The following is a 27,035-nucleotide window of genomic DNA, read 5'->3' on the forward strand; positions in this document are numbered from 1 at the left end:
AGAAGCGAAAGGAATGCCGATGAGAAAACCATTCATACTTTGTCAACGTCGGTCGAACGCTCTTATCTCGCTACCATCATCTGTTTAACTCTTTATCACTTCTCTGATGGCTTCTTTTCCAGGTGTGCGAACAACTGCCACCAACATTTTGCCGACAGCTGATTCCAACAAAGCTTGACATTGGGGTTTTTCGCAAATTTTGTGTACTGCACTCTTTGACTTCTGAGGAGTACAATTTTACGGTTTCCCGTCCGGTTCGTTGTTGTGTTAGTCGTCGACTGTTTAGTACGATTTCAGATGCAGTTGGAACTGTTCATACCCAAATCCAGATCTTTCTTCTGTTGAGACTGATCCAATGTCAAAACAACGATTTAATTTGTATGATGAGTGGACGTGACGCTTGCCTTTTTTAACAGTATGAGGCCGAAAAAAACGGAAACAAACATGAGTGCTTCAGCCTCCTCTTCCTTTCTTTCCGTCTTTTTTTTGTTTCGTCACCCACTTCTATAAACATCATCCCGTCTCCATAATTTCGACGTCCCACTGAACTCACCTTCAGAATTTGTTGCTTCAAATTTACGCATTTTACGTTCTCTAGTTTCTAACACAGAATTTTAGTCCAGTCCGAGGATGTCCGTATAAAACAACGAATAAATTGAAATAACCACCGACAAACCATGGACTAAAAATTTAGAGAAAAAATCCTTTTTTTTTTCAGGGAAGAGATGCTTTGAAATGGATCAAATCCTCTTAACACGTCCTCCATCCTCTTAGTAGTATTCTGTTTTTATACCGATAGCTTATTGTTCTTTTTTTCTCTTGTTTCTCGATTTTCATCCGTCTATCGACGTTCTGATCATATGCTCTCTCCTTCATTGCTTCTTCATTTTTTTTTTCAGTTCCCTTCAGACAACTGCTCTTTCCCATGACTAATTTACACATGCCCTTTTCGAATCGTTCGTGATTTTTTTTTCTGGCGCACACTTTTTGGGTATTTTCGCTTACATATTGTTCTCCACCGGAAAAAAAATAGGAGGATTTGGGACTATTTCACCCTTATCTTTGTTCCCCCCTTCTCCTCCTGTATAGAATTCAGTGTGTTTGGTTTGTTTTTTGTATGGTAGAACCTGTTTCATTTTTTTAAATTGCCTTTTCATATCTATTTGAGGATTTCTTGTTTTCAACGTTATGTCTATTTCCATTTCATATTAAATTCGTCGTGACATATGTCATCATATATCTCACGTTATTTGTGGTTGGCTGAATGGTGCACTGATTCAGGTGCTTTTTCCCAGATCATTGCATCATCCATCATTCTACGAAATCAGTTCCCACCAACTTTGTTCTTAGTAGATTCGAGCACCAGAAAATGATTTTAAACAAAAAAAACTTTTCAATGAAATATTAATATTTATATGCATTCCTTTGGATCTGGGCGAGCCGTATTGTATAAAAAGCGAATAGAAACGGAATCTGCATGACGTTCGTTTAATTTGGCTAATGATGCTTGATAATACCAAAGTAAAATATGTATGAAATATAAAAAGAATAAAAGATAAAGTCTCAGGATCAATTTACTTAGGATCCGCCAACGCGTTTTACTGCAATTCGTAATTGTTGAAGTTTTGGAACTTTTGTTTTTGTTGGGCTAGGCAATGACTTGCGGGGCCAAGCCCGTGTTTTTATGCTTCCAGAAAAGTCTGATACCAATTTGTCGACCCCGAAGGGAAGAAAGGCTCGGTTGGCACTAAGGCGGTTTCGAACCCTCGACCGTGTGGCTACAACGGAGCTCTAACAGATTGCATGAAATATAACTAATAATAGTAAAATATAAATACTGTGTAGTATATAAATGTAAGCAAAAATACTGGTATAACGAAGTAAATGTATGTATAATGGAATATAGACAACTTTAACTAAATATGAGAAGTTCAGGTATCACTATTCACATTTTTATGAAATAAAAATTGCTTAGAGATCAGCAAAGCTTTCTTTGGTCCGTCCATTAAGGACAGCGTCAGTTTACTTTAACAGTTTCTTTAAGAAGCGTAGAATTATCAAGTCGTCTTAAGTGTTTTTCTCTTCGATGAGGGATCTTCGCCCTCTGCGCTCGGACTCAACATTTCTTTCGCGATATTTAAACATTGCTAACGCGATAAGTGCTCTTCTGTAGTCCCGTTTATAGAAACGTTCTTAACTGAACACTACAGTGACCACTTAACGGCATTGAGGATTTTAAAGCACAGCCTAGTGGCCACCATTTTTTTAAGAACGGAACTACAGTCATCGAATCAGAACGATCACAAGCCGAGTGCAACTACGCAAGCGGTTGAGAAATGACCTTAAACATGGGACCTTAAAGGCATCACCCCACGAATCTGAGGTGGTGCAGATTTCAGGTGGAGTATTCGTATACGGGATCGTAGGTTATGGGTAATTCCGTCCATTTCTTCCTAATTGCTGTAAAAAACGGCCCGGAAGATGCGGCGCCGCACAAGGCTAGCGCGCTCCAGTCGAACTCCTTGTAGAAAATAGTGCGCCAGAACGCCTGAAGCCGTATCTTCCGGGCCGTTTTTTACGGCAATTAGGAAGAAATGGACGGAATCATCTCCCTCTCCATAGTCTCCCGTCCCGTATACGAATACTCCACCTGAAATCTGCACCACCTCAGATTCGTGGAGTGATGCCTTTAACTCATCCCCTATAGCTCCTCTGAAGCTATGGAAGGTCCCAGTTCTACCACAACAGTTTGCGTAATTGCAACAGGGTTCATTAGGTTGTTTTGACACAATTGTATCTGTTGGATGTGTATTTACCTCAATGTCGTGAAAAAGATAAAGTGATAAAGTGTCCGGATGTACAAATCACCTAAGCGTAAGTGAATTATTTAATAGAACTTCTGTTCAAATTAGCCTTCAATGACTCGGATATCGGCTTTGAAAACGCTTGATGAGCTGCCAAGTGGCCCGCAAGTAATCCCTGTCAACCTTCTTCCACTATCGTGCACTCCAATATTTAGTGATATGAGAGACTCGATGCTCCAAATATGAGTCCGTCTGAGGAAAAGGGCGAAGAATAAAGTATCTGGCGTTAATCAATCCGCTCGGGATGCCCCAAACGCTTTCACCTCAATTTAAAATCTTTTTTTAACGAACGCGCGCCTAACCCATATAACGACTTGAAAATGAGAGCTAGCCGATGTGTCAAGTCAATGTTTTATCCTCCCCGAGAAGTCTGGTACCAATTTATCGACGGCGGAAGAGTTGAAAGGCTTGGTTGGCTCTGGGGTGGTTTCGAACCACCAATCGATCGTGCAATCACAGCTGAACCTCTTGCCAACTACGCTACACCCATCACCCCTTGCGTTGTTCTTTTGTAAGGTTTCTAAGGTCCTCGATTTATCTGTTTGTCTGTCTTTATCCGAAGTGTTAATAAAATCACTGGCACAGACATTTCACATTTGAAGAAATATTGCTGTGTTGTTCTTTGGACAAATTGAGAGATCCTAATAAAACCGGTCCTTAGGTGGCTCTAAATAGAAATCGATCAATTTTTGTCGAAACAGATATGGGCTCAGAGCAATGCACTCGCATTGAATTCAGTATGTATAGAATAACACATCGGACAGAGAACCGATCTATTCCCATTCGAGAAAAGACGTTTCATGAGAAAAAAAAAGTTTTGCGCAAACAACACAACAAAATCTCTGCAATCAAATCGAAACCCTTTGTCGTCCTCCTTGATCGTCCTTGATGTGTTACCGCGAAGGTAAAAGATAAAAGTTTACGAAGCGAATAACGCGTAATGACATTCTGGATGAAATGATCTTTGTTTTTTCTTTGTAACCATACATTTCAATCTTATTTATGGTGAGAATTCCAGTTGTATTATTCGTTTTGTTATCATACATGTTACTATATTAAAGGCATCACTCCACGGATCTGAGGTGGTACGGATTTCAGGTGGAGTATTCGTATACGGGATGGGAGACTATGGAGAGGGTGGTGATTCCGTCCATTTCTTCCTAATTGCCGTAAAAAACGGCCCCCCTCTCCGTAACCTCCCATCCCGTATACGAATACTCCACCTGAAATCTGCACCACCTCAGATTCGTGGGGTGATGCCTTTAAAGTTGTCTTGGTAACATAACATTTCCGCGAAAATTAGAGGATGTGAGCAACACCATGTAATCGCTATCGGAATACTAGCCATGGTGGTCAGTGGAAGACCGGCTTTTCCGAGAAAAAACCTCACTATTATCGTATTTGTTGACCGTACGTACCACGAGTCATCGGTACTATCGACTGACTCGTACGTCGTAAAAGAAAAGCTGTAAAACATTTCACTCATTTTCCTGAGGAAAAAACATACTTTTAAAATAAATAATAAATAATAAATAAAGTAAATCTATGCATGATAGAATGTTATTTTAAATATTTATCCGTAGATTTCTAGATGGCAATCCTCCTCTCGCACCTCATAAATCCCCTCACATTCCGCTCATTCCTGTTCCGGATACAACGAACAAATTAATACTAGAGAAGATGATGGCGTGTAGCTAGTCCGCATGGCGTTCGTCTAAAACGTCCGACTACAATGCCGTAACGTTCGTAATTACGTACGCTCGTACAACGGCTAAGTACACGTTTCGAAGTCCTAAAATCCGTGTAATAGATCCTAAACTCCGCCGTAATACGATCATCGACGGTCAGCCGCCAGATTCCTCACAGCTGAACCTCTTCAACTTCAAAAACCGGATTCGAGTTTTTTTTTCTCGTTGTCGAACGCTTTGTTGAACCGCCTTTTGGAACCAACAAATTTTAGCCGGAACGGCTGTGTTCGATCCAGAGAATGTTTCTATTCATGTTCTGATGTACGAGAACCAGATAGGTGAATCAGACAACTTGAAACGCACCCCCTAGAATCGTTATTTCTGCAAAATTTTTCCCAAACAACCGCTTTTTATTGCTGTCCACTCTTTGATTTCAGCATTTGATGAAAAATTCCATTCAGCAAATGGATTTCCTCTTTGCTGACGTTTATGGCTAACTGTTTACATATTCTACTTCCCTTTTTTCCCACGACTAATCCAGCAGTCAAAGGGCAAAATGGAAGGTCGGACAATAGAATGTGCCAACTTCTAGCAATTCTCCACTCGCTCTCGGTTTGTCAACAAATCGGACTATTCCCAAAACGACTTAGTACATATTGCTGTAGTCCTTCTAGACTTAGTCTTTTGCCTTCATCCGAATGTCCAGAGTAGTCATATGGTCAACTCTACATTTCTCTTCAATTTTTTGTATATTTTTCTGCACTCGCACAGTATTTCGTACTCACTCCCGTTCCCACTTTGATAATAAATCTTTGGTAAAGATTTCTCAGAGAAATGTACATTTCCCGAGTTTCTTTTTTCTTGTTTTCTGCACCCTGCTCCTTTGCTCTCTCCCAACGAGTATCATATGTCGTTCTTGGTTGAACACTACAAATTCCTCAAGCAATGTCTTTTCTTATCGTCTTTTCTTATATATTCTTTTTTTCCTATTTTTTCAAAGCGACAACAGCATGCATTTGGACAAATTTTTAAGAAATACGAGTACTATGTGCGTGCAAATAACTGTAGTTAGCTATTTTAACAGTTTTTCAAATCAAACTTTCCGATGATATGATTGATGAAGACTTCTTTTTCGCCATTGGTAAGGGTCCCGTGATCATGCCGTCCTCTTTACTACCGTACTACAAACAGTTTCGTAACGGAAATTGATTCTGTACATTTTTTGACTTTTCTGTTTTTCATTGCATGTTATTTACTTGCTTTCCGCACTTCCTTTTCATAATGTCTTATCAAAGCGTCTTAATATTGGGGTACGAGCGGCATCATGCTCAATTCTTTTTAATAATCCAGAAAAGAATGTGCGTATTAGCCACCTGTGACTTCATCGCCCAACGATGCAACTTATTACGCGACAGAAGGTCAACGTACTGCCTTTAGAGTAGATATTGGGGGTGCGTACGAGCTCGAATAGACATACTATTTAAGCTATATCCACAAATTTAACTAAAAACAGCTGCAGTTTCGAAATGCCGGTAAGGCAAATTCGATTTTTTCCACTATTTTGTAGCAGTCACACAGGCACGCTGACCAAACCGGCACCGTAACCATGACATTCGTTAAAACATCAGCAGAACTGGACAGCTAAGCAAATGTTTTCACCGTTGTCGGCGGCCGTTATGTATCCGCGCAATCCCGCAATTACACGATTTCCGGTTTATAAATTACGTGTGTTTTTAGGAAAAAAAGAGAGGTGAGTGACATATGGATTAACTTGTTATGTGAGGATATTCGCTGCGTTTTTTGCGTATCGTGCGAAGATTCCCCCGGCTCTGTGACATCGAAAATTGCTGTTCTGATTCTTTTTCCAGTATTTTTCACTTTTTTTGTTAATTGCTTGCTTTCCTTAATTTGCTTAGTTGCTCAACCAATTATTGACGAAACTGACGATACTTGCTTCTCCTCAAATCTCAACCCCTTAGGATTCTTGCTAGCTTCTCCATTTCATTTTTGAAGACGATTACTAAGGCTTTCGGAAATTTTTGATCTGTTCACATATGGATTTGGTCGTTGGTTACTTATCTGTCTTTTTTTGTTGTCGATTTGCTTCAGTTGTAGTCAAGATTGATATTGAAATTCCAATATTAGTAGCTAACGTTTCGGCATTATCGTCTTATTTATTATTATTATTCATCTATTTGTTACTATTCATCCATAGTAGAAGACCACTGTTTGAAATACGATTCTGAGGGCTTCAAAATGTATCCGGCTACGAACTACAAAAAATTCTCGCTGCTTCAAAGAAGGCGTTTTCGCTTTTCTAAGCCTCCTCCTATTCTAGTCCATTTTATTGATTTCTTTGGCTGCCGTATGATACTCCTTTATCATTTTCTAACTATATATTCGGATTCTACAGGTTTCATGTTGAAATATTTGGAGCATCCTAATAGTTTCCATTTCGCATTCTCAGCAAAAAAAAAATCGAAAAAATAACATTTTCATTAGAAGAATTAGCATTCTCATGAATACACTTTTCCAACTATAACTTTCTAGCATTTAGAGAAGAAAAAATATCTTGGATTGATCAGAAGAAATTATTATGGACCGAATTATTGCATATGTACTCTACGCAATAATAATATAACAAATAATAATTTAATTACTTATAACTTATTAATAATAATTTTAAATACATACTACATATATACATAGCAATATTACACACTGCTGTTTTAAGCTGGTACTTTTTGAAAAATCAGAAACGAGAAACGATCAGAATGCCTTAGGGTGTGAAGATTAATTAAATAATTGAGCCCTCATGACAACATGAAATTAATTAATTAATTTCTAAGATATGTAGTCAAGATACAATCGCAGACGAAGAAAAGCCAAGAAATACTTCTCGGCTAATTTTTACATTTGTTTATCTGCGACTGCTACGTTTTGTTACTTAAAATTGAAACAAAACTAAGACTAAAAACTAAATTCAAGGATATTTATTATAGGATATAGGAATTTGGAAAAAAAAAACAGGCGGGTCAAGATTACTGAATAAAACTAGTGCTGAATATGTACAAACCCTGTAAAAATTGTACACTGTATTGATAATGTTAAGAGTTGACGTATTGCAAGGAAATACTAGGATTCCACTAATCGAAGTTCTGAATATCGTAAAAAAAAAAGAAAGGCAAAAGAATCTCGTGTGAGAATTTCTCATCTTCTACAGCAGAAAAATCCGCCTTTCAATTCACCACCGAAATGTCCTTGGAAGGGCCAACTTTGCTGTATGAAAACTTGGCAAATTCTAATTCCATTCTTTCCTGTTTTTGTTTTTCTTTTAGGACACACCTATGGGTGTTTTCAAATAAACAAAATTAAGATGCCACTAAGTTGTTTTGCTTTTAGAATAAACAAATCGTTTTGCAAAGAGTAAGAGATGACTAATTGTAATCGCTTCCCTCTACGTGGCTGAAAATTGATCGTTGATTTTTTTTCGGCGATCAAGAAGCAGCAGAGATTTACAATTCCGAGTTTTTCCCGGTGGTCTTGAAGTTTTGTTCTTTTTTTTTTAAAGAACAACTAAAAAAGCTGAAGAATAACAGTAGATTACATATAGGTTGAACTTTTCTGCACACGACATTTATAGATATTTTAGAGATTCTGAGATTTCGCTGTGCGACTCCAAATCTTTCAATTCGACGGGGGAAAAATCGGCGATAGAATCAAACTGAATGTGCGAATATTGAAAATATTCGAACGCATTTTCAGAAGAATAGAACGAGTCATAACGCCAAAATTATCCTGCACTTTATTCTTCAATGCATAAGAAATTCGAACGATCAATGAGTCATACGACGAGGACTCGTACATTTGGATGAGTCAGAATATCACTAAACTGTAAACTATGATGTACTCCAGTGTTGATCGTTTAAAGGCATCACCCCACGAATCTGAGGTGGTACGGATTTCAGGTGGAGTATTCGTATACGGGATGGGAGACTACGGAGAGGGGGGTGATTCCGTCCATTTCTTCCTAATTGCCGTAAAAAACGGCCCGGAAGATACGGCTTCAGGGGTTTTGGCGCACTATTTCGTACAGGGAGTTCGACTGGAGCGCGCCATTCGAGGGGTGATGCCCTTAAAACACCAGATGACGGAATTTTAGTCCACTGTAATTGGTAGAACATTGATCAATGGAATTTGATTGTTTTCGTCCCTCTTACCTCCTCAGATGGCCTCAGATTCCCTTCAGATGGCGGAATTCTAGTCCACCATCCATCCGAATTGGTACGAATCAATGGAATTTGACTGGTTTCATCTCCTCTATCCTTTTCTGGCCTTATCTTCTCAAAATAGGAGGATTTTTAGGAATTAATTGAAAATTCAGTGCGTAGTTCGTTAATAGGGCCCCTTTTCTCCCTTTCCATTCTCCTCACTGTTCAGAAAAGAACTGAACAAGAAACAAAATGGAGCCGAAAAGTATTTTCCTCTTCTTTTTTCTATGTTATTTCGTGACGCGTCATCCACTTCCATCTTCTCAAACATTTTCATCTAATTTTTCTTAGTTTGTACCACATTCCTTCAAAGCATTCTTGGTATTGTCTGTTATTTTATCTTTTTAAAATCATTTCTATTATTGTGCTAAAGAGTCAAGCTCTTTTTCTGCAAAAAAAAAATGCTCCACTTAGCATTTCTTTCATGTAAACAAATATAAGATCTTCGTAATAACTTCATATTCATATAGATGGTGTTTTCTGGTTCGGTGTGAACACACCGCCACTTCTTGTTTTCGACGACGACTACATCTGATTCAGAGGATTTGTTTTCAACTACCTCTTGACTATTTTTGTCGATCTCCTTATTAGTGGGGCCGCTTCTTTTTATTGCGACTTCGAGCATTCTCTCGTTTTTCCAGTTCAGTGCTTGTCTTTGTTCTCTGTGAGTAGCACGAGACCTACGATTGCTAATAATGCAATTAGAGATTAGCCTCAGCAGTTTTTTCTTCACACTTTCAAAAATCAGCATCGTTGATAGAGGGTTAGAAGTGGGCGTGACCGCCCGGAGGCCAGTGATCGGAAAGTCCAAACGCTCATCCGCAAGTGATTACAACGCTGTTACCTATTTTTAGCATAAGTGACAGAGTAGTAATAGTTAACTCTTTGGATTCCAACAATCCACTGATTGTGCTCGCAATTTAACAGCAGTAACCCTCCTTCATACCTCTTCACTCCTTAACCCTTCATAAAGGTTAAGAAGTGAAGAGGGTAAAGAGTCATAGGCAATGACCGTATACGAAAAAGTTAGCAGAAATGAACAAGACTTCGAAAGCCCAGTGCAGCATGCCCTTGAAGCCGAGAAATTACTGATTTTAATGGCCTCCTTCCTCAGTTTTTTGATCAATTTTTATTTAATTTTAATTAGAAACGTACATCCCAGTACACCTTCTCCATTTTCTTGCGATGGTAAAGGGAGTTTGTTTGAAAAATCACCACATCTCGCTGACTCACTGAAATCTATATCGGTTAAGAAAGAAACTGGAAGGGGACAGCAGAAAAGGTCACGAGGTGGACCCAACTTTCTTCACACTTTTATTTTATTCGATTCCAAGAATAGAACTGTATACGAACAAGAAAAAGATCTTTTGTTGTGAGTGCTGTCTTTAATACTCCATTACTTTCTCTTCCTATTCTGTTATCACCTTCTAGTTCCTTTCTTAACTAGTAAAGAATTCAGTAAGTCAGTGGAAAGTGAGCTTTTTTTTCAAACGAATTCGCGAAATCATAAGAGAATAGCAGAAAGTGCACAACGATACTTTTAATTATTTAAAAAAGCTATAAAAAACAGTGATTTCTCGCCTTCAAATGCGCGTGAAATGAGAGCAGTGCTTGATCCATTTATATTGCTTAACTACAACAATTAATTTAGGACAGTTGCTCTCTTAGGAAAAAAAAATTTATACTCACACCCTTCTAAACTATCACGTACTGTTTTCTGCGTGCCTTAAAAGGAAATCCCATTTCGCGCTTTTGTTTGTTGCTTCGAAACAAAAGCTACAATATTAAAATTATATTAAATAATTTCACATGCATACGTTAGATCTTTGCCAAAGCCAGGGGTTTTCTATTTTGTTTTTTTCTTTTGGAAATTAGAATGCAAAGTAATTCTAGAACAACAATGTGAATTTATCTATTTCCTATTATTACAAACTATTTTTTGCTCCACGAAAAAGAAAGAAAAGAAAGAAAAAGTTCATCCGATAATTCCCGAAAAGCAGTCTATTCTATGCATAAGGAAAAGATAGCGGATGAGTTTTTTCTATCCATCCATCTCGTTTTCTGCTTAATTTCACTCTTTGAAGCAATTTCTGCATATTCTACTTCATTTTGGAATCATTTCTGAACCAGGAATTTGGACGTTGACCTCTTGTTTTCCTCTCCAATCACTCTCATGCATGGTGATTATATTCTTCGTCACCCTTTTCAATTTCTTCCCAGTGAATCGTATTCAAAACCGTCTCACAGCGGATTCAGCAAAATACGAATCACATGATTACGTTGAAAAGATTTTTTCCACGTGACCTTCACAGGCGGGCACGTGGAAGAAGTCATTTCTACTTGGTAGAATTCTATAGAACTAGCTGCAGCGGGTATTTTTTATGGAATGAGATTACGATAACATGAAGTTAACTGAGGCAATGCTCTTGCGCCGTGAATGCTTAACTCCTCAGTCAGCAAATCCGGATAATCCAAAAGAAATCGTCTTCACATTTTCGTTTATTTGCGTATTTCCTCAAAACGAGAGCTGTACACTACACTCGGGTGATGAGTTGCAGGTAGAGCGAAGAGGGCTTCTGACTCTGAGGTTGTACTGACGCATTCTTGGTGTTTTTTTTTAATTTGAAGTCGTCATCGACCCGAGAAATCTCGTGAATGAGTGCTTTTCCTTTATCTTTTTTCTGAGATTCAACCTTTCTTCTGACAAAGGTCCCGCAATCATTAAAGTGATTCAGGCCTCAATCCTCATTTTCCGTTCACTTCCATTCCAAATTTGCTTTTTTTTTAAGCGAACCGAAGTTCAATGCTCCGTTTAACATTCGTCGTACAATATCGTATGCTACGTTGCTAAATGTCGCTACACCTCTTCGGCCTCGCTCATAAATCTTCAACGTGATTTCTCCGATTTTCTCCACACTTCTTTTTTTTCTCACTCTCACACTTCTACGTTGTAATAATTACAGCAGTAAATGTTAGTGCGAAGACTCGCATTGCGTTTCGTCTTTTTCTAGAACGGATCGATCAATCACCTGCTGATAGGCTTGATCAGTTCAGGCTCTTTTTCCTTTTTTTTGTTGTTTTGTTTGCAAGAATCACAGAACAATCTTAAGTCCATATGTGTTTTTGGTGAAACTCCTGAGCAATTGCAGTTGGTTAGTCAGTCCTTTTCCATATGAAAGGAACCCAGGAACATGACAACATCTTCCATAAACTTCCATTTTCACACCAAATTAATGTCCTCATGGCACTATTTTTGAATCAGTTTGATAAAAAAAAGGACAGGGTATAGGAACAAGATCGAAATAAACCAGCACGAGAATCTCTCTCACATTAGTTTGCACTATTATGCTTACAGGACGAGTTTCCTGTGGAAGAAATGTTCGTATTTCCTATTCATAACACTAACATGCTTGCGCTTGGCAGAATTAAACTCATTCTGATTGAAATGCATAGGGAACTTTAGAATTCCATTGAAAGCATGTATTTAATAACACTGATGAAAACTAGGGAAGGTCGTAGCCAGTTTTCAGGACAGATCATAAAAAAGCATTTGCTTAGAAATTAATTCCCTCATATGTATATTTTCCATTTTCTTCCACGAAAAGAGAGTGAACACATCCAATTCAAGGCTGACGGAAATTTTGAATTTCTCTCGTTGAGTGCGACTGACATTCTAAGAATTCTTCTTCAAGAAACCGCTCTAATTAATAGTTTATTTTCGTCCCAAAATCCGCGCTGTGCCTAGTTAGGTTGATTTGTCAAGACGTTCTCGATTTTTTTTCCCATATGACAAGTTTCATGCGCGAATTCTGGGACACTTGTCCTGTCCGAGAATTTTTCGACGATTTACGGTGAAAAGTTACATGTTTTCTGCTTCTATCAAATCTTCCAACTTCAAGTCAGTGCATGTTGTAGCTGATTACCATAAACCTTGCTTTTCTGACGCTGTTGGAAACCGTTCGGTGCCGTTCTACAACAAAGGCGAAGGCGCATTTGAAGGAACTGCCCATTGAAACGAAACGAATCGCTAATCTGCGGTCCAGAGGTCATCCGCTTTTTAGAGCGGTCATCACGGGTTCGTCGGGACAATCTTTGCTCACGAAAGGTCTCGAACGCCATAGGCGGTGGTTTCGTACGCAGCCGCAACGATCGTATAGACAACAGTTGTCTAGTCGCTCTTGTTCTCTCCACATCATTTGTTGATGTTTCGTGTACGACCAATTGTTAATGTTACTATCTTCAAAATTCCAAATCCAAATCGCTGCCATCGTCATCGTACACAAAAACTGCCTCTAAGACGAGTTGTAGCGGCGGAACGGCGGCGATGCGAACAACCTATTTGTGGTTTTTCCACATGTCGTGACTGTTACACGTTTATGCTCGGCAATAAACTGATCGGCAAAAACAGGCGAAGGATGCTCTGCAGCAAGATCTTCAGTCTCCCTTTGGATCCCATAGTATAATTCTTGCCTTTTTCAATAGATTAGCTATTTGTACAATATTTGAAGAACCAAAATCTTTTTCTGGATGTCACAGAATTTGCGCTCGCTTCTCAGCGAATTCTGGGAAGGACAATTATGCCCATCATGGAAATTACACTGTTTTCTCACTATTTCCATGCACTCCTCCCGTGAAATTCTTACAGTCCGGATCTTACCTTTCATAGAGTGTTATGTCCATGTTCATTCTCTCTCCTCAATCAATATTTCAAATCCAAGCAATTTTTCACCTGAACTTCTCCCAGTGATAGAGAAATTTGCCTTTTCTTCACTTCTTTCTTTTACGCATATATTCTTGAAAACATATACAATTATCTGGTTCCTCTCTTCTCAGGGAGATTAATCTTTTTTCTCTTTTTTTTCTCGTCTTTCTCCGAACTATGTTACCGTTTTTGCTTACTGTATTAACTCCCTTTATTTTTTCTTCCTTTTTGCCATTCGCTATCCATTCACGTCCTTTATTTTACATAATTGATCAAGAGAAAGCTTGGCTCTTGTTGCTCTCACATATCCATGTATTACCTTATTTTCTTCTTTTTCTCCAGTTTCTTTCCTTCTTTTGGTTCTCTTTCCTTCCATTCCTAGACGTTGCAATTCCCGCTACTCATTAGTGGCTCGCCTGTGAAAGGCAATTGGTTTATCCTCGCATTTCTGATATTTTTCCGTTATTTTCCAAGTTATTCATGCATTTTACTCATTTAACTATTCTTCATCAAGTGAGTAATTTATCTCTTCATCCACATTTCAACCGATTTGTGAGGAAAAAACCAGGAATCAGATCCAATGGTTCAACTTTAAGCTATAAATTGTCACAAGCGTCACTAATCCTCATTTTTTTCCTAGTTTTTCCTTTTCTCTATCAACATTGTTGCCTTTTCTTATCGTTCAGATATTCTAACAGTCATTTGAAGTTCGTTTAAATCGTTTGTTTATTTACTTGCAAGCCATTCATCTATTCATTCATTCGACCATTCATTCATTTGAAGTTTGTTCAAATCAGTACTACTCATTTACTCGTTGAATGAGGAACGTAGGAGAAGCACCGGAGAATCAACCAATGCGCTTTTCTATTCATCTGTGGAATAGAAAAGCGCAATGTGGTTGAGTAATCTCCATGTGATCAGCGCTTTTCGTAGGTCCTGAAACATTCCATGTTTTTCGCCGTTCATTTCGCCGCGCCCCGTTGTCGATGACGTCAGATTCAAACCGAGTACCTCACACTTTAAGGCGCCCTCATCCGTGACATGTCTTCTGAGGAGGGCAGGGCGCCGTTATGCAACAACACAAAGCGGGAACAAACACATCCAGTCATTAATCCACATTCAATACTAACGCAACCGAGTAAGTTGGTGGTTAAAAATTCTTTTAAAACGTTCAAGGGGCAATCGAAAGAATTCTCCCACTAATTCTTCTCTTTTTTCCAGGAACGAAAACAAATGAATTTCTCTTCATGATGAAATCAGTATCCTTAAAGGGTTTTTTTCGACTATGGGGCACATTTATTGGGCAGTTTCCTCTTGCATTTCTTATATCGGGTATTATTCTCTGTTCATTATCATGTAAGTCCACTATTTCTTATTTCATGAACGATTTCTGAAATGTTATACCAAATTCTTAGGCGGGATTGTAAAATTGCATTTACGGGATAATGTAAGAGACGGTTATACACCACGTACGTCACGGTCTCGGCTGGAAACCGATTTGTACAGGGAATTCCTTGGATCAGAAGGTATCTATTCTGTTTCCTTCCAATTTTCCGTGAAATTTTCTTTTTTTTTTATTATTTTTATATTTTTCCTTTCTTATTTTTCCAAAAAGAATGATCCCCTAAAAAAACACCACAATTTCAACGCAAGATCTCATATAAAGTAAGCACGTCTTACAGGAGATCCTGCGATGACTACAGTGTTAATGCTTGCCAAAGATAAGGGATCGATGCATCGATTAGATTACCTACAGGTACTGTAGTCGCACTGCTCATACATTTATCATTGCTGTAGTTTTTCTCACTTTTTTTGCAACTGTAGGAAGCCGTACAAACAATGGTGCGTATATCGAAAAATCTCTCCGCTACCTTACCCGATGGTCATACGGTCGGATACGGTAACTTCTGCGGTCATTACTGCGACTCGAATGTGGTTGTTGGATATTTTCTAGTAAGTTCACTTGCGATAAAATGCTATAAGTACATTTTTTTACTATGCTTCGAATTTCTATGCGTTACTCTATTGCTATTTTCAGCAAGCCCTCTATCAAAAGACATTAAATCCCGATTCAATGTCACTGCAATTGACATATCCCATAGCCGATCTCCGCGGCATTAAATTGCACTTGGAACGCAATTTCTACGGTGTAAAAACCTTAGAGAACTACAATGTAACGAATATAGAATACGTTAAGGTAAGAAATCTAATCATTTCGGTTCCTCGTGATCCCCCATTACTCTAATTATATTCTTTTTTCAGCTTATCTCCATGTCATTTATGGCCGAAATGAAAACGGCAGCAGACACGGAAAGCCTTGGCGCATGGGAGCTGGCGCTCTTTGATTACTGTTCCAACTATACGTCAAACCCGGACAATATGCTAGAATTATTAGTAAGTTTCGCAGCTCTCTCATGAATTTTCCCTTTCTCCTACATTATTTCTTTGTTTTTTTCTATAAAATAATTATGAGAATGCTAACATTACGACGACAAGAGTACTGAGATAGGCACAACAATTATATTTGCCCATATTCGACCGTCCTTGAATTCTGGCACGTAGAATGCATAGCTGTTTTACTCAAGGACGCTTTTTAAATTTAACCTATTGGGAATCCCTAGCTTTCCATTTGCTTTCCTAAAAACTACTACTGGTATCAAAAAATATGTGAGGAAATACTAATGAATAGCCTCTTCCTGAGGTTATTCCTATTTTTCTGCAACTGCTACGAAAAGGGAACTCAAACGTAATACCACAGTCTTACCAGGCACATGTGCAAAATTGAAATCATTCACTTGAATAAGAATTCTGTGATTTTTTATTGATTTGCTTGAGCTGTAGCCAATACTCATATTGAACGTTCTTTACTAATCACTTCACTTTATTAATCGCCATCGTCAGAGCTTGAAAACCCCAGAGCCATCAGTGATTTATCTTCACAAGCGCCTCATCGCCCTACAGAAAACATTCAGAGTATAGGGAAACTCGAAGCGCAATACAATGGCTAGTACTCTGCTAAATCTAGTAACGTAACAGACCACCACGTACCCCAAATATTATTCACAAGGGTTTTTCTTTATCAAGGGCCTGAAAAATTTTGTTTCCACTTTTTGATTTTGGTTAAGAATGTGTTCTGTGAGATGGAAACGTTTGACAATAGGGAAACATTACCCATCATAAAAGCCGTTAACATTCCCGGCCTTTTTCCGCAAAACTCATCGATAAATGATAGAATCAAGTCTTATTGTGGATTTTTACCTAGAACTACGTATAGAAGCTCCACGAAAATGAAGTAGAGCGAAAACTGATCCCTCTGACAAGCGACGATTTCTGCACGTACAGTTCCCGTCACAGGATCTGAAGCGGTGGAGGCAGTAGTGCAACTATCGCTTCAATATGATCTAATTGACACGAAACTGTGCCTGGACATTCCGCCAACAGAAACCCTAGTCCGGCTGAGAGTGCAGAGGTTTAGCAGGATAGGGTCAAGAATCACCGACCAACTAACACAAGAAAAAACCACGGTGGAGATCATCCGTTTCCGATCAACCATCGCAAAATTCGCAAATTCAGGTGATTGGCGCCGAAATCGTTGATACCGAAATGAACAAGGACGCACAGCGAATGTCGCCGTACTTTGCTACAGGTAATTTAGTTCAATTCGATTCTTTTTTGTTTGAATTCATTTTTCCAATCTTAGATCTTGTTCCAATATACTCAGAAAATCTAGAAACGAGGGCTTCCATGGAATAAAACATATATCTGGGCGGGACGAAACTGCAAATCTCACAAAGAAACCATGTACACCCTGGGCCCGAACGAAGTTCTGCACGGCACCTCAATTGATTCTTCATGAGAAAGTGGATTTTTCATGTGGTCATTTGTATTCTCTCCAGATTGTTTACGAGTATCAATTTCAGTGTTTCGGGGTCCGCTTAGTGGCTGGAATAAAATTCCCGCATTACATTGCTGCTGGTAGATCGTGGAATTCACCCATCATTTGTAGAAATTCCTTTGAGCTCACTCCTACCCCTTAGCATTTACATACCCGCAATGGTGCGTCAAAGCCGATCCATGTTTGGATTCACACACAAGTGCGATGTGATTCGATCCTTTAAAAAAAGATCGAAAGTTTTTCTTTTCTAACTCCTTTCCTATGATGAAAATAGGGTCTTATACCATTTAAAAGCACCGTATCATGAAATTGACACGGTACGGAAACGCCAGGAAAACGTAGCGTTCAGGTTGTAGATTACGGAAACGAGCGTGGCTCCATATAAAAAACCTGCCATCTTGCCACAATCTTGCCCTAATCATTAAAAAAAAAACGGCGTGGAAGACAGCGCTCTTTCCTACGAAATCAGTTGCAAAGCGACACTCGTGTACAGGGGTTCCGTCTACGTGCAAACGTTCAAAGATTAATGAAGTTTCCTCACTACACTATTTAAGTAGAACCTGTGGAAGGGCCGCTGAAAGGGATAGTAGCTTTATGGGGAGGAGGGTGATTCCGTCCATTTCTCCTAACTGCCGTAAAAAACGGCCCGGAAAATCGGCTTCCCGTTAATCTGCACTATTTTCTGCAGGGAGTTCGACTGGAGCGCGCCAGTCTTGTGGGCGCTATCTTTTTTTTACGCAATTAGGAAGAAATGAACGGAATTCTCTCCTCATCCTATCCCTTATAAGATATTTGAATATCCGTCCCTTTAGATTCGTGGTGTGTTGCCGGGTTTAAGTATCCTGGAAGGGATGATGACTTGTTCTGGATGAGGCATTTGAGAGGATATATTGCAAATGTTCTTACTTTCCAGGCTCTGACGAAGGCGACAACGCCGAAACGTTATCCGTAATAAATTTTGTTAACAATCTTGGCTGTTGCTTAAATTCGACTATCAACGAAGTTCGATAGTTCATAGTTCTAAGAACTGCGCAGAATCCATGCAATGCGTTGCCGAACAGCAGCACTTTGCCTTCTCATACAAATCCCATTGATATCCCTCCCAGAACGCATGGATATATTTAATCCCACCTCATGCAGAACCAAGGTCTAAAATTTCCTGAGCAACTTCGGCATTTCTTTAACGATCATTCTACTTGCAACTCGAAAAAAGAATTGTTCTACTATGAAATGTTGTGAACTGAAAGAATTGTTTTACCATTAGTGAATCGTAATTCGTTACGCTGAGTTAAATTTCAGGATTCTCAATAATGTTTGCCTTTGTCTGCATCACTGTATGCGGATCGTCGCTGTATTTTAACCGGCTTCGGTGGAGTACGGTAGGTAATTCATTCTTAAAATGCTTCTGTTAGTTTTTGTTTCTCGTTTCTACCTTTCACCATGCATAATTTATTTCTTTTTCGACCACATGTTCCGTCGTTTTTCATCCCAATGCGAAAGTGTTGATTCAGATAGTTGTGGCTGTCAGCTGCGCCATTGTGCCGGTACTGGCGATCATCACCACCTTAGGCCTTAGTTCGCTTATTGGGAACAGAACGAACTCGTTGATGCTCATCATGCCATTCTTGATCATGGGCATAGGTACGTGTTTTCGAAGATGTGATACGCCCCATATTTCGTTCATCTACCAACTCCCAACTTGATAAACCCCTCCACAACACTTTTTAAGGGTTATTTTTATGATTTGTTAATTTCACGAGTTTTTTTTTGTACTCAACTGGGTTATTATTTCGAATTACACACAACATGAACCAGGAAAAAGCAAAGTCCCACTCTCCAGATACGCAAAAAAAGCTCGCTGTCATCAATCGGCTAATAAATCGAATCAAATGGAATTTGTTCATATTCTATTTGCAAAAAGTAGTAGTTCCTGGCTTTAATCTGTGGTGACAAATTGTACACGACCCACTAATTCCCTTCGTTGATCGCCTAGAATGGGTCGTTACGATATAGTAACATGTACAGGTAAAAAAAAAAAACACATTTACTACCTCTGATAGTGGATCTGACAATTATGATAGTAGGAGTTATGACCGTAAAAATGCGTATTGTCGTCAAAACGTACGAAATATTACAAAACCAATGAATATTGTAAATTGAAATACTGTAGGCTATTACTTACTATACTATAATATTATTTAATATTTACTATAATATTATTTACAATAGATATAGTAAATTGAAATACTGTAGGTTGGGTATCTTACTATCCTTTAAACACTATCAACTGCTTAAAATAAATAAAAAAAATAATGCTATCTTCTTAGTTCACGAATTTAGGTCTTTTTTCTTTCAGCTCTGACACTAAGTACATGGAATTCTGCCTTGATAAGCAGTTCTTAAAAGTTTCTCCCTATAATTGGCCCCTATTCTATTCTGGTTGTGGTGGTTAGTCGTTAGCTAAGTTCGTGATCCCCTTCGCTTGAAGTTCCCCCACCCGGTTTCCTGACGGACTCGTCCGTTCGAGGTAAAGTACGTCACCCAAACCCAACTGTAGCGTTCTAGGCGGGGGAAAATAACCTCGCGTGAGGATTTTTCACCTTCTGCAGCAGAAGAATGAAGTGTAAACCCACCATGAGCTAAAAAGGTCCATCTTTCCTGTATAAAATTTTGCCGATATTCTAAAGAGCTCTGTTCCTTACTGTTCTTGTTTTGTGACATATCTATGAGTGTTCTCAGAAAAATAAGTAAATAAATACCAAACAAAGAGTGTGCAGAGTGAATTTGAACTACAGACATCGAGTATGGACCCAGAAAACGTGACATAACGCCACAGTTGCCTGTTCCACTCTAAACCCAACCGAAGTTACCGATGTCGTACATCTGACTACGGGTTTGATTCTACTGGTTCAGGCGTAAACGACTCATTTTTGACCGTTCACGCCTGGTTGCGACAACCACTACGACAGTCACCCGCCGCACGATTGGGAAAAGTCCTAGAAGAGGTTTGTCTGAGTCTACTGCTTGTCTTCTTAACTGATTTCTCAAGATTTCTTTTCTTCTGCTGTTTTTCAGGTTGGTCCATCTATCACCACAACAACTCTCACGAACGTTGTCACTTTTCTCATTGGGTGGTTAACGCCAACAGAAGGTAGTTAATAATGTTTTTTGGTCACTTCAGATTGTTTCTATTTGTTAATAATGTTTTTTGGCCATTTTACTGTTTTTTTATTCATTCATGCATTCATTCAAAACCATCCTTTTTTTGTCTTGTCGATCTATTCATTATATTATATTTTATATACAATATTTTATATCATTGTATTTATATTTATTCTATTTATTTGCTTATTAGTGGCTCTTTTAATTAGTAAACTATCGATAGAAAGATCATGCAAATAAATTGATGTTATCTTCACTTTTCATCCGCTATCAAACATTTTCTCTCCGCCCTTCCTCTCACCTTTTCCAAAATTCTATACAGCAAAGGATTTTCGCTTCTGCTATCTCTTATTTTAGCTTGTAAATTAACAAAACAACAATGCAGTTCTTAACGTTAGGTGAATAGAAAGAGTTTTTGGTAACAGCATCGACAGGTCATAAGATCACTCCCCATTCGACAAAAACAACGCTGCGTAGAGATCCAAACAAAAAGGCTTTACTGACAATTTCTCGCAAACAATGGATGAAGAAAGGGCGTTGTTCGCGCAATTGGTGTCATAGAGTGCCAGGCAGTGTTCACCGAGACCTTTTCTTTCGAACATGGTAACCAGTGATCTGCGTACTTACTGCTATTTGAAAGATCGAGTTCCGATTCGATGACATTGGTGTGGCTTTAAAATGACGACTTATTAGGATTTCACTACGATGAGGGAACTGTATCGAACTCCAATTAAAGGCAGCGTATCACGAAATTGACGGTGGTACGGAAACCAAGGAAAACTTAGACTTTGGGTTGACGATTACGGAAACGTGGCTTCGCTCAACTTTCTCCATACGTCGTGAAGACAAAAAAAACGGCGCTTTTTCCTACTGAAATCAGCTGCAACATGCCATTCTTGTGCATCCACGAGCGAGGGGTCGAAGATTAATGAGGTCTCTTCGCCAGCCTATTCAAGTAAAACCAATGGGTGCTGAGAAGACCGAAGCGTGTAAAAAAAGAGGGGGGTTCTAACGTACCTTGTAGGAACTAAAGCGGTTCTCATGACGTTTTTTTAGAACGTCTAGAGGAATTGAGCCTGGCCACCGGAATCAAGCAGAACATCGGAAGTTGCCGTAATCTACAATCCAAACTCTATGTTTTCCTTCTGGTTTCTCTATCATGTCAATTTCGTGATACGCTACCTTCAAGAAAAATTTATTCGAAATAACAAAAGCCGCACTGGCAATATTTCTCCTTCATACCCGGTACACCAGCCCGAAGGCCCCAAACGAGTGATCTGGTGATCAACTAATGTGGTTACTCGGTCCTTTCTCGCTTAATTAACTATCACAAATATAATCAGAGATCAGTCCTCTGGTATCCCTGCGAAATTATACAAGAAACTTCAGATTTTTCACACAATTTTCCTCTGTTCCACATCTCAAATCTATCATACCTTATGTGCAGAAAAATTTCAGAAATATCAATTTTCTGCTTTGGCAGTGCAATGGCGCTGGGTTTCGCCTATATTTATACAGTAATTATATTCTGTCCAATTCTCTACTACTGTTCACTCGAGGAGACCAAAGAAATCCAAGAAGGCTGTTTGAAGGCAAAAGTTTGTAGTAAAATTTATTAACAACTTTGTTTCTTTGTTCATATAACGCTGTTTTCCAGGGGAAGCACTTCTTCCATGCTATTCTGCACGGTTACAGTCGAGTGCTATCTGATCATCGTGTGGCGCTGGTGCTTTTCGTTGGTACCTTGGTCTATTGGTATTTCGGCATTATGGGTACAATAAGTATTACTGCCAAACTGGACACGGAAAAAATCCTACCCAAGGACACCCCTATTCATCGACCCAATCGACTGGTTGAAAATATAGGTGAGTTTACGTTTTGCAGCACTTGGCCAAACTATCGCTGAGACCTAATTGAGGATCAATCCGACAAACCAATCGATCTCAGATCATTTCGTATCTGGATATTCGGTGAAGGCTCTCCATAAAGTAAATAAATCGTTGAATAAATTAGCCTCAATTGTAGTCGGATCAATACGAAATGATATCTGGTGCAGTTACGTGAGTGGGATGCGTTACGGAGCGGTGCGGTGTCACGTAACAGTTAGAATCGAGGAGGACCCTTGCTAGCCTCGCTCATGGTTTCAGTTCGAGATGATCTCACCTCGATAAAAGCCAATAACTACACCGCGCCGCTTCAAACGCAACCGCTTACGTAACTCCGCCAAGCTTTACGTCGTTTTGACTCGACTATACAATTCATTTTTCAGTTTGGGCCGAATATTATCCAGTCACCATCATAGTTAACAATCCTGTGGACATTCGTGATCCCGATCGACTGCACGAAATACACTCATTTGTAGGCGAATTTGAATCGCTACCGACTTGTCGAGGTTACCGAATATTGGTCATTCTCTCATCAAGGTTCCATATTCAGAAATAAAATTCTCGTTCCAGGCGCAAATTTCACAATGTTCTGGCTGCGTGACTATATCAACTACTACTGGGGTGTCGGCGTTAACGACTTCGACTTCTACTTCGATGCAGACGAATATCCGGACGAAAAAGAGTTCGGATACAAGAAATTGGCTGGTTTCCTAGGAAATCCACTCTATAAACATCATAAGGCGTTTCTGAAACTCGACTACAATCAAAGGTGAGCTTTTTTTCAGAAATCACCTGCGAAACTATACCCATCGTTAATACTATCGCAGTAAGATGCCATTATTTTCAGTGTCTCCGTCCGTAAATTCTCATTGGTTGTCGTGTACGAGAACAACACATCGTGGGATGATAGGATCGCTTTGATGCTCAAATGGAGAGCTATCGTTGACAAGTACAACAAAAACCTCGCAGGAATTACTATTACGATGAAAAAATCCACAAATCTTCAGGTACCCTAAACTTAATGCCAGCGTATGGAACGTTAACGCTATGTTCGTGGATCAGATGCTCAGCCTGAAATCGTTAACCTGGCAGGTGAGTAAACGACTGACTTTCGTCTGACGAGAAAGATGTCCTGAAAATAGCACCTTGGTTTTTCAGACCTGTATGTGGACACTGTTCTGTATGGCTATAGTGTGCACAATTTTTATCCAAAATCCTGTCTCCGTTATCATGGCCACCTCCGCGATTGCATCCATAAGTCTCGGCGTTATGGGGTTTGTTTTCACGTATGTAGTAATGGTTTTAGTCACAACTTCGTTCCTTCTCCAGATATCTCTCTTTCTGGCATCTGGATCTCGACCCAGTATCTCTTTGTGCCATCTTGATCAGCATCGGCATGGCAGTTGACTTCGTCGCTCACACCACCTACCACTATCAAGTATTATTTCTTCACGATTTGTCTCAGCTCAGACCAAAAGAAAAATCCGAATTCAGTTATCATATCGCGAAGCACTTCGAGGCGGGCGTGAAGTGCGAATCGACCTTGTCACACCTTACGACCGAATACGAAACACGATAAGTAATGTGGCTTGGCCAATGTCACAAGCTGGGATCTCTACAGTCATCTGTATACTTCCAATTGTTGTGTTGCAGGTAGGTCATCCTTCAAGGCAACGTGACATAAAATTGACGCGTTTGGAAACCTGATGGAAAAGATAAAGTTTGGGGTGTAGATTACGAATATGAGCGGGGCTAAACCCAATTTCCCCTAATCGTCCTAACAAACGATGTCTGTTTTTACGAGGTTAGCGCCATCCTTCTACTCATTTCGGTCCCCTCGGTGGTTCGACTCGAATGGGCTCCTAAGGACCACTCATTTGTTTTCGACCGCTCGTGCGTGTACGCGACGTGCGCATCGGGATGGGGGATTCCACCCTTACATTGTAGGAACGAACACCATTTCCCAATCCATTTTTTAAAAGGACAATTATTGGAAATTGAACGGTGCCACGTTCATATTTATAATCTACACCCTGAACTCTGTTTTCCATCACGTTTCCACACTACGTCAATTTCATGATACGGTGCCTTTAAACCTTCCGGAATAGTCGCCGCCTAACTTCGCTTCTTTCAGAACTACATTCCATTAGTGTTCGTGAAGACTATCACCTTAGTAGTGATCTGGGGCTTATGGCACGGTTTAGTGTTGCTACCCTCATTTCTATCTCAGGTATGTTAATCAACTAGTTTCTATAGCATTTATTCATTGAAGTATCAACCAGTTTCTACAGCATTTATTCATTGAATGATTTGACCGGAATGAATAGGTTAGTTTGCGCTATCATATGGCGTAAGTTTTCCAGACTTTGCAAAAACCTGTTGCTGGTGAGCGCACTGGCCAAGTCCAAAACTTGATTAGTGGAATGTCTGAAGGGAGCATGGAATCTTTGGCAAAAACTATCCATGTCGTCACGCTCAGCTGCCGGCTACTGACGACTAAAATCCAACGATCTGTGTTGGCCAGATTACTGCGACATCCCCCTGCGCCGGTCGCTACAGTACAGAAAATCTGAGACCGTACGGTCATCAGCGTCGAATACTACACCATTCACTACTGTGATCCTGATTAAAAGAAAAGCAGGAGGCGAATAGTTGTAAAGACTTAACGTGTTGAAAGGATTGAGGCACAACGTCGTCTGGATGCGCCTTAATAAGACAGCGGAAGATTCCGCAAAAGATTCAAGCTAAGGGTCACAAGTGAAGGGTCTACGGAAGCCACAACAAAGACGAATTCTACGAAGAATTCAACACGCTACCCAACAAACATGGGTGATCATTGTGAGAATGAGCGCGAACCAGAAAAATGCTAATTAACACTGTAAAACTATTCGCTCTCAAAGTTTTAGAATTACAGATTCCTCTACCACTGCTCAACTTCAATTGCTACCGGATGCTGGTCAGCGTTCGGGTGGACAGCACTGGCCAGGAGATGTCACTTTTAGAAGCGGACTCTATTCGCACCACATAGATCTAAATTCATTTTGATCAAATTTTCGAACGCTTCTGTTTTCCTCTCATCAACCAGCATTCTATACTGCTAGCTCTTACTGTACAAAACGTTATGTTTCATTTTCCCGCAGTGAACTCTGGGCCCGCACCAATACACACGTGTCCTTGGAAGGATGAACAGGGTGCAAGCGTACCATTCAACACCACACAGTTGATACCTAGCGCAAAATCAGTGGTCTCGTACTTCGTTGCAGGACCTAACCTTCGGTCGGACAAACATATCCAGTGCTAAAACATCTGGATATATGTCCTCATCGTAAATTTTATTGGATAGGACTGTACACAACATGAGTTCACTCTCCAGAACGTGTTTTATCCTACCGGATAAAATATGTTGGATGCGGGCCTTGCGATAGCTGCGATACAACTTGCAACATCTCTTAGTCACCGTAGCATGTAGACGTAATGTCGCCTCAGTGGGGTTCAGTCCCGTCCAGGCAATGCTACATCCACGTCCCATCAATATCACCCATTCAAGCCTCACCTCTAACTCGAATCCCCCTCTTTCTTGTTGAAAACGGCCTTTTAATATCAGGGACTACAATGGGCATGCCCTACTTACAAACTTCGGATGCAGAGTATTATTTTATGATTCAATTTTTTTCGAAAAAAAAAATTCTTGCCTGCCTGTAGTTAGTTATTCAATTGTTGTAAACATTGAGATAGACGCTCGAAAACCTTTGCTTTGTTCACTTTTACATCGCATAATCCGTGAGAAAACATTATGTAAACACTAAATAGTTATACTCACTCCAAGAGACGAATTTCTCCATGAAGCGTTACCGTTTCACATCTTTCTTTCTCAGGGACTATGCGAGTGACCCTTTGAGGGCTTTCATTACAAGTATATTCGTTCGAGCGTTGTCACTAGTGTACTACACCAAAGTACGGGTATTGTACATTCATGTTGCATTATGTTTGTATTGGATTTCTATTAGACGCTCACAGAATGCTTGATGAACGAATATGATGGCATTTAGACAAGGGGTTACGCTACGCCAAGTCCATACAAGCATTCTTGTGAGATAGTCAGCTTTAGTACCAGTTACGATCTTGTCAACGTTGCCATACAAGGCACGGCTAATGTGCACAGGATATAAATAAAAGGTTGTAAATCTTTAAGTGTGATATTGTATACAAAAAAAGGTAAAGCAACAGCTCGTTGACTTTTTATCGAGCTAGGTGACCGCAGAATGTTTCGCTGAACCTAACAAGTAACCCTTCACCTTCCTTACTTTTCGGAAGAGCACGGATGCCAACAGTTACCCACCTCTCTTTACTCTCTGTTGATGACAGACTCACATTGCGTGGTGCACCTTACATTGCATGAGTTACCCTCAGTTTAAACATAATTAAATATTAAATGCCTTGGAAACGTCCTCATAAATTCAATCATAATTGTTCATTCCTGTGCGGACACAAAGGTGGAATTAATCGCCTTAATTTTAATAAAACGACGCATAGCTACCTCTCCTAACTCGAAGGTAATAAGACTTAA

General features: G+C 39.6%; 1 protein-coding gene across 1 annotated transcript; it reads left to right on the top strand.

The window, feature by feature from the left end:
- Positions 1–14,566: 14,566 nt before the first annotated feature.
- RB195_004938 (uncharacterized protein) lies at positions 14,567–25,496 on the top strand (the record flags this gene model as incomplete). Its single annotated transcript, XM_064177172.1, has 23 exons — positions 14,567–14,663; positions 14,747–14,881; positions 14,941–15,051; positions 15,208–15,281; positions 15,350–15,478; positions 15,564–15,722; positions 15,788–15,919; positions 17,099–17,171; positions 18,720–18,799; positions 18,932–19,061; positions 20,334–20,425; positions 20,496–20,571; positions 22,041–22,180; positions 22,240–22,447; positions 22,852–22,974; positions 23,039–23,237; positions 23,316–23,417; positions 23,476–23,560; positions 23,627–23,742; positions 23,798–23,906; positions 23,963–24,121; positions 24,603–24,698; positions 25,383–25,496. 23 exons carry the CDS (start codon positions 14,567–14,569, stop codon positions 25,494–25,496), a joined length of 2,739 nt encoding a protein of 912 aa, XP_064034297.1.
- Between the last annotated feature and the right edge of the window lie 1,539 nt (positions 25,497–27,035).

The sequence above is a fragment of the Necator americanus genome, chromosome I, assembly GCF_031761385.1.
Source record: "Necator americanus strain Aroian chromosome I, whole genome shotgun sequence".
Taxonomy (NCBI): Eukaryota; Metazoa; Nematoda; class Chromadorea; order Rhabditida; family Ancylostomatidae; genus Necator; species Necator americanus.